The sequence below is a fragment of the Podarcis vaucheri genome (genome assembly GCF_965113315.1).
Source record: "Podarcis vaucheri genome assembly, chromosome: 1".
Taxonomy (NCBI): Eukaryota; Metazoa; Chordata; class Lepidosauria; order Squamata; family Lacertidae; genus Podarcis; species Podarcis vaucheri.
The window spans coordinates 34111519-34129090 of NC_138759.1; the positions used below are offsets into that span (position 1 = coordinate 34111519).

General features: G+C 39.9%; 1 protein-coding gene across 3 annotated transcripts in view; it reads right to left on the bottom strand.

Annotated features, from left to right (window-relative positions):
- MIPOL1 (mirror-image polydactyly 1) overlaps nt 1-17572 on the bottom strand; it is a 194403-nt gene that overhangs the window by 55000 nt on the left and 121831 nt on the right. For all 3 annotated transcript variants that reach the window (XM_082213642.1, XM_082213643.1, XM_082213644.1), the window contains exon 10: nt 463-557. In XM_082213642.1, coding sequence (XP_082069768.1) covers nt 463-557 — 95 coding nt within the window. The remainder of the gene's footprint in view (nt 1-462; nt 558-17572) is intronic.

The window sequence follows — 17572 nt, forward strand, 5'->3', positions numbered from 1 at the left end:
ACAACAGATGTGAACACCCTCAGGTCAAGGGTTCCTCTCCTCCAGTGGAGGTCAGCCTCCTCCCACATCAGTGAGCTTCATGAGCCCAATGGAGACATCTTGGCAAGGCTGGTCAGAGGGGAAGCAAGAAAAGGACAAGAGTGCAGAATTGGGGAGGCACTGATCTGAATACTGGGGAAGGGCCAGTTGGGTTTGTAGGGGAGAGGCCTGCCCCAGTGACATCCGATGCCATGACCAGCACCTTAGAGCTGCCTGACTTGTCTTTTGGCTTGCAACTTTGATACATTTTTTTCTTGTCCTATATAGTTTCTCCCTAAAATATGCATCTGATAAACTGAATTCAGGGATATTATTACCCTGACCCTTTTCTCGCTTTTTGTATTCCTAGGAATAATAACACAATGGGGGGGGGGAATCACATTTCATTGGACATTGTTTTTTCAGTAATATAAATTACATTACCTGTAATAAATGCGAAGGGTCTGGAGCTCTTCTTCTAGTTCTTTATACTGTTGAACAGCTGCCTCTCTTTCTTGTTGCATAGCCATCAATTTTTCCTACAAAGAGAAAGCCAGTTTAATTTTCCCCCTTCCTTGTTTCCCCCCAAAATAACAAAAATATATTACTTTATACACAAAAGTTGGCATTGTGTTCCATGCAAATGCCTTGAAGAGCAACCCTATGCATGCTTGCTTGTATGTAAGTCCCACTGAGTTCACTGGGGTTTATTCAGGTAAGTGCCTTTCAGGTAAGTGCCTGCAGGATTCAATCTAGAGGCCTGCTGGATCACACTAAAGGCCTATCCAGTCTAGCTTACTGTTTCCAACAGTGGCCAATTAAAAGTACCTGAGAAGCTCACAAACAGGACATGATTGCAATGGCAGTTTCCTGCTGGTGCTCCCAGCAATGGATATGCAGAGGCATACTGCAGAGGTGGCATATAAGCAATAAGACTAGTAGACCACCTTGGATGCATTAGCAGGAATGAGGAACATAAATACAACCAATAAATAGTTGTTAATAGAGCTGTTGTCCTCAACAATTCATTCTAACTATTCTTTTTTTAATATAATCTAGCAAAGAGATCTCAGGAAAAGCTTGGCAGTCAGTGCAAATGTTGTAGCAGAGGTGTCGGATGCTGTAGGCCAGGCATGGCCAAACTTGGCCCTCCAGATGTTTTGGGACTACAGCTCACTAGCTAACAGGACCAGTGGTCAGGGATGATGGGAATTGTAGTCCCAAAACAGCTGGAGGGCCAAGTTTGGCCATGCCTGCTATAGGCTATTAGCAGTCTAGCTCACTGAGTTCTGCATCAGATGGGAGTTTTTGAACAAGGCCCAAGGGCAGCCCCACACAGACTACATTGCAGTAATCCAGACTCTAGGTTACCATTACATGAATTGGGCCCCAAAGCCAAACAGAACCAATCTAGCTGCTGTAAATTTAATACAATAAGCTCCAAGCTTATTCCACTCAACAACCTGGAAGCCTCATTCTATAACAACCGAAGTGTCCAAACATTTTTCAAAGGCAATCTCACCTAGAGCATTTCTTGTGTCCTGTCTGGCTGTGAAGTATGCAAAAAATACCATGGCTAAATCATTGTATCTGTGGGTTCCTTCTCACACAGCACTCTTTCAGGCATTTACCTTATCCAATCCCACAGAATGTATTCCTGACAGAAGAGTACTGCAAGGAAAAGGTGACCAGATGCAATATCTCACAATAATTTTGCTAGGATAGCCCTACTGTTAGGTAGAGTGAGCTGTTGCTATAGGCAGCAGGCGAGGACAGAGTTATGTGCCATGCAGCCAGCCTCCCTGTGCCTCAGGTATGGCGGGCCTCTACCTCATCTCCTCTGTTGAAGTATGATTCAGCTACCGGTCTAGTCAGCTTTTCTACAGGGCACCATCTTATCCTTCACTCCCAGACAACAAAATGTACTGAGCCAGCCTTGCAGCTCTGAAACAACACCATACTAAGCAGAGGCTGAGGTAACAATGCCCGCCTGGCCAAGGAATTTGCTCTAAAACTCAAGGTGCTTGCTTCCTCTGTTAAATGTGCACAATGGCATTTACTCTGCTTCCATGAACAGGCAAACAGTTGATTCCTGGAATTAAGCAGTTAAAATTCCATTTGCAGGTCGAGCCATTTATGTGTCGAACCTTTTAGGCTCACAGATATAAAACCACAAAAGAATGTTAGCCAAACCAAGCTATTTTTTATAATTATACTGTACCGTTTGTGAACCAATCTTCTTAAATATTGGGGGAAAACATGCCTGAATCAAAGTAGGTGGGTTGTTCCAAGAGGCCAATAATTAACATCCTTGACAATTTTCAGTGTACTGTGAACTGCAATTGAAACGTAGACTGGAAGGAAATGTTTGTAGCAGACACACCCACTCACCAAGAGATTACCAGTTCGATTCTTTAGAGAGGTATCACACCTGATATCCTTTTAGGATAAAGGTCAGGAGATGTAGGTCTGGATTCTCCTTTCACTTAAACCCATACTGGTCTGGTACTACTTCACAAGATTAGCTTCTAGTTTATTGCAACATAAGAGAAGGGAGAATTGACGTAAATGGATTCAAGGCAATCAGTCCCTGAGAAAGAGGAAAATAATAATAATACTAGGCTTGCAGTTAATCTCCTGAGTATAATGTGTAGGATGGGAGCCGAATTCTGGTAAGGCAGAGACAATAGCAAACATTCCAATCTGGGATTTAGGTGCCTGCTACCTGTGACAGAAGCCCAATCCTCACTAAGGTGGTAAACCTGTGTCTTGGTTGTAGCATCTCAGATGGAGAGGGGGACACATACAAATACAAATAAACCAGCATCATAAAAATCCATGCATACAGAAAATTAGATGTTACGAAGCCGGCTTATTCCTGATATCTAGGGCTGGGTATTTATTGTTATCATATGGAGCACAATCTTGCGAGCCCCCACTTGCTTTCAGTTTAGCACTTCAATGAGCTGGAAGAGAAGTCTATCAATGGTTACTGGCCCTGATGGCTATGGTCTACCTCCATAGGTGGAGACAGAAATGCTTCCAGACACCAGTTGCTGGAAACCACAGAAGGGGAGAGTCTTCTTGGGCTCATGTCCTGCTTCCTAGTTTATCACAGGCCTCTGGTTGGCCATGGAGAGAACAGGATGCTGGACGATATGGGCCATTGACCTGATCCAGCAGGCTATTATTATGTTCTTAAATCTTATCTGGGAAGTTTGCACTGCAATAAAATAGCTGGCTAGCAAATACCATTCTCTCATTTGCCATGTATTTCTATGCCAGATTTTTAACCTCCCTTTTTGTCGCTCGTCAATAAAGAGAAAGAGAGACAGAGAAAGGCCCTGCCATCAGGCTTACAAAACTAAAAAGAGACAAGACACACAAGAAAGGGAGAGTAAGAGAAAAAGGCAGAAGTGAGAGATCAGTTTATCAAGGCCAAAACAAAGTGATGATGTATAATGATTTATACCCAGTTTGAGCCAGGTTGATCTTTCCTGACTGGTGTTCTTGCTTGAATAGTAAAGGTAAAGGGACCCCTGACCATTAGGTCCAGTCGTGGCTGACTCTGGGGTTGCGGCACTCATCTCGCTTTATTGGCTGAGGGAGCTGGCATACAACTTCCGGGTTATGTGGCCAGCATGACTAAGTCGCTTCTGGCGAACCAGAGCAGCGCACGGAAACGCCGTTTACCTTCCCGCCAGAGTGGTACCTATTTATCTACTTGCACTTTGAGGTGCTTTCAAACTGCTAGGTTCGCAGGAGCAGGGACCGAGCAATGGGAGCTCACCCCATCGTAGGGATTCGAACTGCCAACCTTCTGATCGGCAAGCCCTAGGCTCTGTGGTTTAACCCACAGCGCCAATAGCAGTTGAATTCTTTTGGCCAGTGGCGTGGGGCAAGGTGCTTTCCCCTTGTGCTTCTGTAATTCCAGGGCAATAGGCATATGAGACTACAGGCAAATTCTACATCAACCGAGATCTTTTTGGTAATGTCATGCGCAGAGGACGCTCATCAAAAGTAATCAACTTAATCGAGTCATGTCCATTGATTTCAGTGGGTTTACTTTGAGTGTCATTTGGAACTTTGAAATGTGACAGCAATATGGAGTAGTCTACTAAGAAAGATTTTAATGGATATGGTATTTTAGGAAAGCTAAAGAACAATGTTGTTTGCCTAGAATTGTAGTGCTGGAAAGAATCTCAAGGATTATCCAGTTTAACCCCTACCACACTAAGACAGGAATCATTATACCTTAAGCAGCTCTGATAATTGTTTATCTAAGGCCTTCTTTAAAAAGTTCGTTGACAAGTTTCTATGACTTAAATCTTTCAGTTAGAAACCTTTGTTCAACATTTAATCTAATCTACTGTCATTCTTCCAACACTGCTGCCTCTCATTGGCAAAACAACAACAACAACAAGAACCCCAATTGCTTTCTAATTTGCTTATACTGAAGAAATGAACCTTTGCTGCCAATTCTTGTAGTAGACCAGTATGAAGTAAGCAGCACATAAGCAGCACACAAAACACTGCCAAACCATTCTACGTTCTAAATCTTATATTAATAATCCAATGATCCTTGTTCTCTCAATTTTTGGATTATTAATATAAGATTTAGAACGTAGAATGGTTTGGTAGTGTTTTGTGTGCGGCTTATGTGCTGCTTACTTCTAATTTGCTTATGGCAAATGTTTGAAAACTACTTTGTCCCCATAATCTCTTCCCTAGATCCAGTATTAGAAATGTACCAGATATTCTGCAGTTTTGATTTTTGAGCTGAAAATGGAGGTTTTAGAGGGATAGAGGCTACCTGAGCCTCAAGCAACAACAATGGAACCAGAACTACCCCCAAGGTACCTACTCCATCAGATGGAGTATAACTCCATCAAGAACAGGCACCCCCCCCCCCATCCGTAAAGTCTAGGGAACCACCCATTAACAGTGTCCCAGTCTTATCTGGATTGAGCTTCAGTTTATTGGCTCTCATCCAGGCCATTATCAAGGCAAAACGGTCCAGCATATCTGCTGCCACACCTGCAGATGTAAAGGGTGCTTCCCCTTCTGGAACTACAATCCCCAGAGTTCCCTGTAGAGAGGGATTGATTGTTGATCCTGGGACTTATAGCTCTGGGAGTGGAATAGGGATCTCTTAAGAGCTCTCAGCACTCTTACCACCACCCCCATAACATTTTATTAATTTTCCACAATAACAAAAACAAAGCAAACAACAATAAAAACAAAACAAAACAAAACAGATTGACTCCCCCCTATTCCCTTTCTTGGTTCCATTGTATAACAATGTACTACATGTCCATTATAAAGTTTTAACCATTTGAATTACTTATTGTCCAGTCATAATAAAATTACAAGTATTCTCAAAACCCTGCCAATGTATTAGCCTGTGTACATTGCTTCTGTATATATGCAGTAAAGTACTTCCATTCTTCCTTAAATTCGTTGTCATCTCTTTCTCTTAATTTCACTGTCAGTTTTGCCATTTCAGCATATTCCATTAATTTAACTTGCCAATCTTCTTCAGCTTGGACACTTTCTTCTTTCCAAGAGCTCTCAGCACTCTTAACAAACTACAGCTCTGTGATATGAATGTAGCCTTAGCCCACATTGAATATAACTACTGTTGCATACAATGCATTTTTTAAAATAAAAAAATCCTATTTCTCTTTTGTCCTGTTTAGTGGCAGCATTTCCTTGGCACCACATTCCCCCTTGGCTTCTTCTTTATTCTTCCTGAATTAAAAGCACTGGTGATGATGGGCAATCAAGGAATGCACACTGAACAGGGTGTCTGAGAGATAGTGGCATCTCCTAGGACAGAGAGAGAGGTTTTGGCCAAAAGCAGAAAATGGAAGATCCCAGGGCAAACTGAACTACAGTAGTAGATTATGCTATCTTGAAGATGAAAAGAAGTGTGCTTTAACGTCAAAGGTAAATACTTTCTCCTTTCATCATTATGATTTTTATTCACAGGATCTGCTTAGGCATACTTGGGTACAGATACAGTAGTACCTCGGGTTAAGAACTTAATCCATTCTGGAGGTCCGTTCTTAACCTGAAACTGTTCTTAACCCGAAGCACCACTTTAGCTAATGGGGCCTCCTGCTGCCACTGCTGCACGATTTCTGTTCTCATACTGAAGCAAAGTTCTTAACCAGAGGTACTATTTCTGGGTTAGTGGAGTCTGTAACCTGAAGCATATGTAACCTGAAGCATATGTAACCCGAGGTACCACTGTATATTATATATATATATATATATATTATATATATATATCCTCTCCAAATTGTAATGTCTGGTTCAAGAATGAACCATTGCATTCTCATGATTCAGAGTTTTCATATTGGAGGTGGGGGGGGGGGACAGCGTCTTCTGATACTGCTCAGCTTTGTATTTAACAACTCACCTGGTTGCCATAAGCAACAAGGAATTCCATGCAGCCAAGTGACCGGACTGGCAGAAGAGGGATGGATCACTCGCTTGCTTCTCTGCCAGCAAACTTGGTTTCTGTGTCAGCCATAAAGGAAGGCCAGACCTGTGGCTCAAAAGGAGAGGGCTCCCCTACAATATTAAGTGCACTCCTATCCATGTCTTCGAAGAAGTAAGTCCTATTGAATTCAATGGAGCTTACTCTCATGTAAGTGGGGTTAGAAGAGCAGCCTTAAGCAATCAAAATTTTTTCCTTGCCACAAATGTTGCTGCTCAAGTAGGAAATATTAATATTCTGATAGAAGTCAATTGTATGCATCTGTTTCCTCCGGATGGTACATAATCAAGTCATGGAAATGGCTCTTGACTTAGCACTCAACTTCTTACAAAAGTAACTTCCAAAGCTTGCAGCAAAGACAGGAGCATGGAGAGCACTGGGAAAACCCTCCACTCCTCATTATTTTTTTTGGCAGCCAGCAATTTAATTATGTTAGGTACATCTTAGATATTAGCTATTGAACATACTAGCCTCCAGTTTACCAACGGAAACAAGAGCTCTTTTAGATCAGACCAAGAGCCAACCAGACGAACAACTTCCCTGCCATTATTGCTAGTCTGCCATTTTCCACTCTTGCTTTGGCCACCCAGCACAATCATTTGCCAGCAGAAGGCAGCTCTCATGTTATCTATCAGATTATTATAACATGTCACAAAAAGATGCCTAACTCTGTTCCCAGCCATTCTGAAATGGCATGCGGCAACTGTTTTGCACAGCGTTGATTCTGTTAGCTGCCTTGAGCATGCTAATGGAAAGGTGGTGTGTCAAGCAAGGAAATAAATAAACAAATAGGAAGAAAAAGGAGAATTGTGAATTCACAGCAATGCAACATCTAAGGTTGTAAAATCTTGCTCTGTTAAAATAAATGGATGTTTTGCTTCCGTCTTGAGCAGACACATGACGGCTCCCTATTAGAGAAAAAATCCTTATGATCCCTTAGCAACGATTTTGCCAGCCAAATTTACCCCTGCTTTTAACCACTTTTTTGCAATGATCTCGAAAGATGCCAATGAGAGCAAATATCAGCCGCTGCAAACCAAACTACCGTGTGCAAACCCGCAGTCTGTTAAAATCGAACTGTAAACTTTCCCCTACATGCCAATGCCCTTCTGCATTTGGAATCTTTGCCAATACTTTTGTTTTTGTTTGTTCAAAGGATCTCATCTGCTGTCACTGTGACTACCTTACAGTTCAGCTCCTGAACACCTGCTGAAGTGAACCTGTCACGCCAGAAATGTTTTGAAGGTTAGGCAATCTCCATTCATTGAATGGCAAGCACTTGGGTCCTGTTTCCTCTCTACCTTTCAACATAACGAAAAGACAATTGGATAACTGACTGTACAGAGATATTTGCCAACCGAAATGTTATTCCAGCAAGTTTAATCAAGTCATTTTGAATAGCAAAGAATGAGCGTATTTCTGGCAAAAACAAAATGAAAGTATTAAACAATTTACCAGATTGAATTGCAATATTGCGAGTCCATGAAACTTATTTCATAGTTCTGCCCAGTCAATGAAATGGAAGAATAAATAATCTATAATATAGTCTTTACTTTCTTTGTACCTTAAGTGTGGGACATTACTGATGATTTGTACAATTTCAACACCCGTACCCAATGAAATACTAGATCAATGGGTACTTAGTATAGTAATGACTAGCTTGGGTCCCAATGATTTCCCTCAATCTGCTGTGCTGAAGGGGGTTTGATGGGGCAAAGGTGTTCTTCCACCTAACCCTGCCTGGTTCTGCCCCTCTCCCCTCTGTTGGTGGGGAAGTCCTGCCCTATTGGAACCATGGGGGGAGGGAGAATCAATTCAGTTGACAATGATAGGTAAACCTACTACTTCACACATGTTGAGACCAAATATGCAAGCCAAGGCACAGCCATCCTTCAAAATCTGCACTAATCTAATTCTGCCATGCAGTTCTCCAGACAGGTAATACAGTAAAAATAAATAAATACATGTATTACAATAAAATGCATATATTTGTGAAGACAGCATAATAAATGCTTTCTATTAGGCCAAGTTGCTTTGCAAAAAGTTGTATATTGGGCAAAATTAGAAAGATGTGTATGTCAGAAGAAATTCACACTACAATGCTGATGTTGTTAGCTGCTCTGTTGTTTACCTGTTGTTAACCACTCTGAGCCCGGCTTTGGCCAGGGAGGGCAGGATACAAATAAAAATTTATTATTATTATTATGAGTTTTCATGAGGACTTTTTCATTATTAAAAAAATTACAGACTGATGTGGAAATGTGGAAAACTAAACTTAAGACTGGAAAAAGAGAAAGTGGGAGTAATCAAAATGGACAGATGCTTCTATCCCTAACAATGTCATAAAGGACATCTATGCACATCAACTGCTATAGCTAAGAACAGAACCTCCATATATAGAAGCAATAAAGGTAAAGGTACCCCTGACTGTTAGGTCCAGTCGCGGACGACTCTGGGATTGTGGCGCTCATCTCACTGTATATGCCGAGGGAGCTGACATTCCTCCACAGACAGCTTCCAGGTCATGTGGCGAGCATGACTAAGCCGCTTCTGGCGAACCAGAGCAGTGCACAGAAACATTGTTTACCTTCCCGCCGGAGTGGTACCTATTTATCTACTTGCGCTTTGACGTGCTTTCGAACTGCTAGGTGGGCAGGAGCAGGGATGGAACCACGGGAGCTCACCCCGTTGCAGGGATTCGAACCGCCAACCTTCCGATCGGCAAGCTCTAGGCTCTGTGGTTTAGACCACAGCACCACCCGTGTCCCTATAGAAGCAATATACCCCATAAATAAAGAGCATTTTGTCACTGTTTACAATTAAGCTTTAAGGGATGTTTGTTAATTGTTACGGTATTATTTTTGTTGTTTACTGTCTTAGGCTCTATGGAGGAATGGTGGGATAGAATAATTTTAAATAAAATACTACCAGTGGAGGATCTTGGGGTGTCAAATTTTAGCGGCGCCCTGTGCGATGACAAAATGTGGTGCCCCCGTCTTCCATTCTACATCATTGTTGTGGCAGCCCCTTTGGCGCTCCCAAGGCTCTACACCCCATAACCCACCTCTGATACTACTGCTACTAATTTTTATTTCTATACATTACTGAATCCATGCAGTGTTTATAAACAATTAAGGATCCAGCACTTTGACTTGGGCTTGGAAGCAGAAGCCAGTGCAGTTTTATAAGAAACGGCAACATACGGATGATATCCAACCATAACCTGTGCATGAGTAGACCGATTGAAAATCATGAGAGATTCACTGAAATGGATGGGCTTAAGTTGCTTAGCTCCATCCAATGGGCTTATTCTGAATATAACATAGCTGGATATTACTCTGTGCTCTGAATGGCCCCTGGTCAACAATGGCCAAATGGAAGTCTTCAAAGACAGTCCCATATATAACACATTAAAGCATAGCAGTCTAACTAGTATGTTATCAGGATGTGGACCACAGGAGCTGAGCTTCTCTATCCAGGAGAGGGCCCCCTTCCTGTTGAACTTCCAGCACTTACTGAAGACTTCCTTTCACTGTTTTTTGGGTGGGGGTTTTTTTATTGTGGTAGAAGATACTTCATGCCACAAATGCCATTTGAACACACTAAGACAGAATTGGATTCAAAAGCACTCCAATGCTGCAAACCTGATCTTTAAAGTGGAAAACACATAACCCCCCCCCCCAAGGATAGGTGAACCACCAGGATGGTGGCGAAAAATAGCGAAAAAGAAGGGAAATTGGAGTGAAAAAATGCTTCCCTCATGCATTTACGCCCAAAATCTCTGAGGTTTTCACATCCCCTTTAGGACTCAGTTGACTAGCCCTTTGAGCACCATAGCTGTCAACTTTTCCCTTTTCTTGCGAGAAATCCTATTCGGAATAAGGGAATTTCCCTTTAAAAAAGGGAAACGTTGACAGCTATGTTGAGCACACAGTTCCTCTGTGTATCGCCAGAATGCAACTAGATCTGATAGTTGTCAGCCGCAAAACAGGCCCTGCCAATTGCCTATACAGCAGCAGTGATTTTATTTATTTATTTATATTTATTTATTTTGTTTTTAGATATGATGTTGCCTGACGTGCTTAGCTGAGGAAGAAAAATTATTCATCCGATCACCAAATCCTGTTAATGACGAGGTTCAAATGTACAAAAGTTGCATCAGGAGGTGGGCACACAGCGACTTCTTTTGGAGGCTGCAACTTCTGTGACTCGCATCGCTTTGGGTTAGATTGCTATGGATTTTGGCTGTTACGCGGAACTCCACAAATGCTTTTGATCCATTTTATCTTGCAACGTAGCAAAGAAATGTTGCAATAAGAAACACCAACAAAGATCCGAAAATCTTAAGCTCTGGATTACCATATTGTGTTCTCCTGCCATTCAATGCATCAGACAAAGGCCTTGGTGTTCAAAGTAAAAGGAAGGGAGAAAGGAAGGGGAAAGAAAAAGTAAGAAAGAAAGAAACTGGTCACAGAAAGTGCAGAACACAAAGTCAATAATATTCTTCCACATCTTTCCTCTTTTCACAGACTGGATGTTAAAAGAGTTGCAGCAATTAGGCTTTTGTTAATTACCAGCTGTTGAAACAGATGTGTTGACTGTCCTTATTAGCTCACAGCTGGGACAGGAGAACAACTGATGCTCACTAAAACCAACAGCCAGCTGTTTGGCAGTAATTATCTCCTATAAATAATACAGGTGATAAATGCAGTAAAGCTTCATTGGGGAGTTTTAATAACAAAAGCACAGTTACTACATATATGTTCAATTTAAGTTTCAGATTCCCCCATCCTAAATATTTGTGCTGGCATACCTTCTTGGAAGGTTTATAATGTTACACTGGTGCAGCAGTTAGCATATTGCATTCTACCTAAACATGTATTTGCTGCTCCAGCAGGCCTCAAAATTCGCTCAACGTGGCGGCATGTGTGCATCAACTACAAACTTACAAGGATGATTTGTTCTAGCTGCTTCTGTGTTGATCCAGAAAAAGTGAGATCCAAAGTAAGAAATATTACCTATAATACTGAATTTTATTATGCTTGTGCAACAAGATTCAGTTTGAGTTTAACAAAACTCTGATGAAGTGTCCTGTCTTAAATGCTTGCCTACTCTTGTAGTGCATTAACACCCCAGTAAAACATACCACATTACATCCCCTTCCTTTCTGTGGTAAATATATATTCTTCAACTGCCTATAATGGGCTTGCTGTGTCATATTTCTCTTTATTATATTTTATCATGATTTGGAATAGCCTTAAGTTGTATGTGTGTGAGAATTCACAAGTCACACAAGTCATACAATATGAAATAAAAGCAATATATTCTAGGGAAATGAGCAAATATGTCTTTTCATCTCAGCACATTTGGTTCAGTCCCATAAACAATCAACTGCTTATTTAACTTACTTATGTTAAGACATATTTTTGACATATACCAAAAGTGGAAATAATCTGAAATTTCTGGCATCAAGTTGATAAATGTTACAACACAGGATACAATTTTCCAAATAAGCAAATGATGGAAATATGTATTTTTTCTACTGCTTACAATTTTAAAATAACCTCATATCCAGGTAACAGTAAATGCTGAAAATCTGATAAAGTTGACATTCACACATGAATGCTGTTAAACCTAAATATGAATGTTATGAATGTCAAAAACAGAGGTGTCCCCATTTTTAGTATATACATACTGATGTGCATGTCAGAATACACCAGCACTTTCCTTAGTTTTCAGTTTTTAACATTATTTGTCTGTTACTAACTTCCACTTGAAATGTCTTTTAGTCATGACATTTTGGGTGTTCACTGGATCATTCAGATTTCCTTATATGTAGGATAACAATATGGAAATAAGTCAGAATATCTGAAATAATATTAACATAGATGATCATGTGGTTGTTTATATATTGATTCTTGACTTTATTCCAAATATTTTGTTATTAAAACTTATTAAGATGCATTAGAAAGAAGAAAGCAATGTAAAATAGAAATTTTGATTCTCTTATGTAAGCAAAGCTGTGCATCACAACCCAACAAAGGACAAGTCTACAGGAATTTAAGTCTATCCACTAATTAGTTCACATTAAAGACACCATCTTACTGAAAACAAGGATTAAGGCAGGCTGAATATTCACCCTTTCATGTCCTTCCTTCCTTATGTCTTGGGTAGAATCACCATAAAAAGCCTGTTCAGCCAGCTTTTAAGTAGAGAAGCTTGACAATAATCAAGTCTCTGTTCATTAAGAGGGACAATATCAATTAAGAGACATTACAGGGCAAGCAAACAAATAAAAAAGCCAGCCCGAACAGCCCACACAATGCCCATGAAAGTGTATTTCTAACACTATGTGTTTTAAATTTTATAAATAAAATTTAAAGCAAAGTTCATTATTTTGTATCTCAAAGCCCTGAGTGAAACACATACCCATTCTCAACCTGCAAACACAAAAGAAAGGAATTATCTTAGTGCCTAGAGAATTCCATTTATGAGGGGACCAATAAAGGTAAACAAGAAATAATGCTTCTTAAGGAATCATAACTTGATATATTGGGTTGTCTATGCACCGTTTCATTGTTAATACGACTTGGAGCAAAAGAAATCCAAAATTTGTAACAAGTTTCAGTTTGAGAGATAATGCCTTTCCCCACAAAGCTACCCCCCTTGCCCAGCATCATCTTTAGAAATTGGTGCTATCTTTAGTTATTTGGTGCTACTTTATGTGAATATAGCAAGAAGACAACTGTAAGGACTTGTAGAATGTAAAGCAGGTCTCACCAGAATTTGCTATCAATGATGAACTGTACCAAAATAATAGATATAATCTATAGATAGGTTTGTCTACTATATTTGTAGCTGAACACAAAACAGAAACTTTCACTAAACTATGTTTGACACTTCTAAGCAAGTCTTCCATCCCCCTTATCGGGAAGAAGACAGCTTAGGAAAAAATAGTAGGGAGAAACCTATTTTTATCTACTTCATATAATTGGATTAACTAATCTGTAATACATCTGACAATCCTTTTGAACATGCAATCTAGATTGGCAAAAGGTGGTCCCACCCTTCCCTGATTCTTCTGACTTTTAGTATTTTTTATTGTTTCGATGCTGATCCACACTGGAAAACATATATGCAAAACCAGGGGATGGTAGTGAGCAATTTGGGAAAAAACACACAAATTGATTCCTTTAGTCCAAAATTTATTTCTGGAAATTGCTGTCATACTCAGTTTCATGCAATGAAAGCAACACAGACTATGCCTACATGCAGAATTTGGACATTTTGGAAGTCCAGCAAAAATATCTAGATGTGCAGCTATATCTTGAATAACCTATAGCTTGATTTTGGCCACTGATTTAAAGCAACTGATCTTAGCTATATAGCTACTTTAAATTTGCCTCAGCCGAAAGTGGGAAACCCATTTACATGTTTAAAATATAGGTTAGTTATCCTAAATTCACACATAGCAAGAAGATATTCCATATTCTGTTTTTATGTGTCCTCAAGGACTTCTGGCTTGTCAGACTGCAATGCAAACAAAAATTCTTCAGCATTCAGACAAGAACATGATTTTTTTATTTTATTCCCCCAACCATTTCAGATAAGTAATATTTACTAGACTTAGGTGGGAGGAATAGAGACCTAGTTTTATTATATTTCTGCATTGTTTGTAAATGCTGACATGGTATGATCCACACCTACAACACAAAAGTTAATGGGGAAATGAAATAGATTTTAACGGTGATGCATTCATAATGTTGCCCATATTTATGCTACATGCAAACCACGCACACACTTTTGTCTGTATATTACGTGCTAATGTGCAATTTTAACTTGTGTCAAGTCATGGTCAGAGTACGAGGGCACAGGTGGTTTTTGCAATACACAAAGGCAGAATAGGAACAGAATTCTAATAAAATTCTAAACTGCCACAAGCTGTCTATCACAGTTCCTTCCTGATATATCTCATAAAATACTGGCAAATGTTCCAATCGAGCTACCCAACAAAATTCACCTGGCAACAGTTGCATTGAAACAAAGTTACTGCAGCAACAAGAAACGTCATGGTGTTAATAATTGACATGCAAAGAATGAAACGGTGAGCAAGGGATAAAGAGGACAAAGGAAAGATTTCAGTATAAACTTATCCCAGCCAGTAATCAATCAAATGGAGGTTGAAAAGGGGTTTGGTTAAGTCGCATGCTAAAATGGAAGCAAATTTCAATATTTTATTATTAACTGCCTTTTTATCATGGTTCAAAGAAGGTAGCGGCACTCAAAATGTTGAATTTCATTGGAACATGAAATGAAGAATGTCAGAAGGGAACCCCCACTAATTTCTTTATTTCCTCAACTGCTGTGATCAAGAAAACTCAAGGTAGTGCCAAAACAGTAGCACCAACTGTTTAGTGTTTCTAAGGAAATGGGAAAAAAAAGTGGTTGAGTCAGAGTTTAAAGGTGAAAGCAGGAATAAGCAGTGGGTTCCTGGGTTTCAATCAATCTATCAAAAGTCACTCCTTTCTGGGAAAGGTGAAATATCCCAGTGACACTGTTTAGATTAATGCGATTTGCATGACTTATCAACAACCTTGGGCGAATTTTGCTGTTGAGTTAACATCCATGACGACTATTGCTGGTAGCATTACAGCACAGGATTCTTAAGAAGCAAAACTTAACAAAGCCAAGACTGAGCAAAAGAGGAATCACACCAGGTGTGGGATGCTGGTGGTAGCGACTCTTTGTTCGTCTGGTACATAAATACACACAAAAATATTAGTTCCCAGGGTTCCAATTACACTACTCGCCCCCGCTTTGTTAAATAATTGCAAAAGCGTGAGTAAGCGTGTCACGTCAAAGGTAGCTGCACACTTTCCCCTGGAAAAATCAGAACATGAGAATATATAAATGAGAATATTAAAACGAGATTAAATGGATTCGAGGGCTCTACGCTATTATTTGTAAGATCCTAGGCTTGACGATTCAGCCCCCTAATACAGAGCACATTGGTTACAGCACTCCTCTTACAGCTAACCCCCCACCCAGCGTATCGATTTAAATTATGTCAAGATTATTTATATAGAATGCTCCATGGAACTGGATTCTTTGATTCTGCATGAAAAACTGCTAATTGAAGCACTTTTCAGTCTCTGTTCTCCCCACCTGATAAGATCTGTTCTTTGATTTTTCAAAAACAAACCCTAAGAGGCAATGAAGAGGTTGGCCGACTATTAAAAAGGTAAATCTTACAAAAGGAGATTAATAACTCATTGGGTTTAAAATTTAAGCTGAACATATTAAATAGTATAAACCAAGCACATTTCCTGCTCCTTGCAGGGACCTGCTAGTTTTTGCTTTGCTTCCAATCAATATTTTCCTGATAGCTTTACGTGCAGGTAGAATGAATGAATCCATTCGCAACTATTCCCCCCCCCCCCCAATTATTAGTAAAAAGTAAGAATCCTGTTCAACATGAGTGTCAGGTTTCTGTTGAGCTTTACTGGTATTTCAGGCTGAAAGACGGACAACACTATCACTTTGATCACAGCAATTTCACAGGACTATTTTTATCATTAACAGAGAAATGTGCTACTAAATAGAGAAGTCATTTAATGTGAACTATTTATCAGTACAGGAAAGCAGTATGCTCAAATGTATTTCCTTATGCAAGCTTTCCCCAAATCTAGATTTCAAAATTTCATTTTGAAGTGATTATTTCCATGTCTCTTTCACAACCAAGAACACAAGAGAACAATTCCTCACTTTAAATAATAGCATCCTATCTGTGGAACTCTCCAGCAAAAGCAGTTAAGCCATTGCCCACTCTGTAGAATTGGTGACACCTCAAGTTGTAAGTCAAATCTTTGAAAAAGACAGAGATATTTCTACAGAATAAATATAAAAGCCCATTCTGAGTCAAGTAAGGAACTTTCAGCATCTTTTAGACTATAAAGCTTGTTCCTTTTAATATATTCACTATACAATGCCTAGTCATTGTAACACTGTACAAATAATCATTATAATTAACATTATAGGCCACATATCTAGTATAATTCTAATGTTTAAGCATTGTATATAATTTTGGTTCTTTCTTAGTGGGGGGAGGGGAACCTGTCACTATCACTAATTTAGCACCAATATACCGTACTTGTTAATAACAAGTATTATATGGAACCTCAAACCTACATGTATTTATTGATTCTAATGAAATGTACTTCAAAGTAACCATACTGAGGATGTAATTTAGCTCTTCAATGTGATCTTATGCACGTTTGCTCTGAAGTAAGTCCCACTGTCTTCATTGGGGCTTAGAATTTGTGTTTTGGATTGCAGTTCTGGAATGATACACTTAGGTTTTGAAACTTGCTGCTGCAAAAAGACTGAAACCATTAGCCAGAGTGAACAGAAAGCCACATTAATGATGTTGTGGGTGGGAGTCGAGAGTATGTGACACAGCTAAATGCAAGCATATAAATGGTGATAAATGTATGTTCCATTGATTTCAGTTCCCACACACCTCGTCAAAATCAATAGGATTTTAACAAGTTTCTTAATTTAACAATGTTCCTTAATTAATTAAATTTAATTAAAGCCTGCTGAGGTTTTTCCTGTAGGCTCTTATGCGCAATGTTTCTTGGCCAAGCTTTCCAGCATGAACACTCTCGAAAGCAGAGATGAAGGACCTGCAGCCTTCCAGATCATGGGTAGGCAAACTAAGGCCCGGGGGCCGGATCCGGCCCAATCGCCTTCTAAATCCTGCCCATGGACGGTCCTGGAATCAGTGTGTTTTTACATGAGTAGAATATGTCCTTTTATTTAAAATGCATCTCTGGGTTATTGCTAGGGCATGGGAATTTGTTCATTTCCCCCCACCCCCCCAAAAAAAAAATATAGTCCGGCCCCCCACAAGGTCCGAGGGACAGTGGATGGGTCTGCTGCTGAAAAAGTTTGCTGACCCCTGTTCCAGATGTTCTCAGGCCCCAACTCCCATCAGCCTCAGCCACCATGGCTAGTGATCGGGGTGATGGAAGTTCTAGCTGAATAACA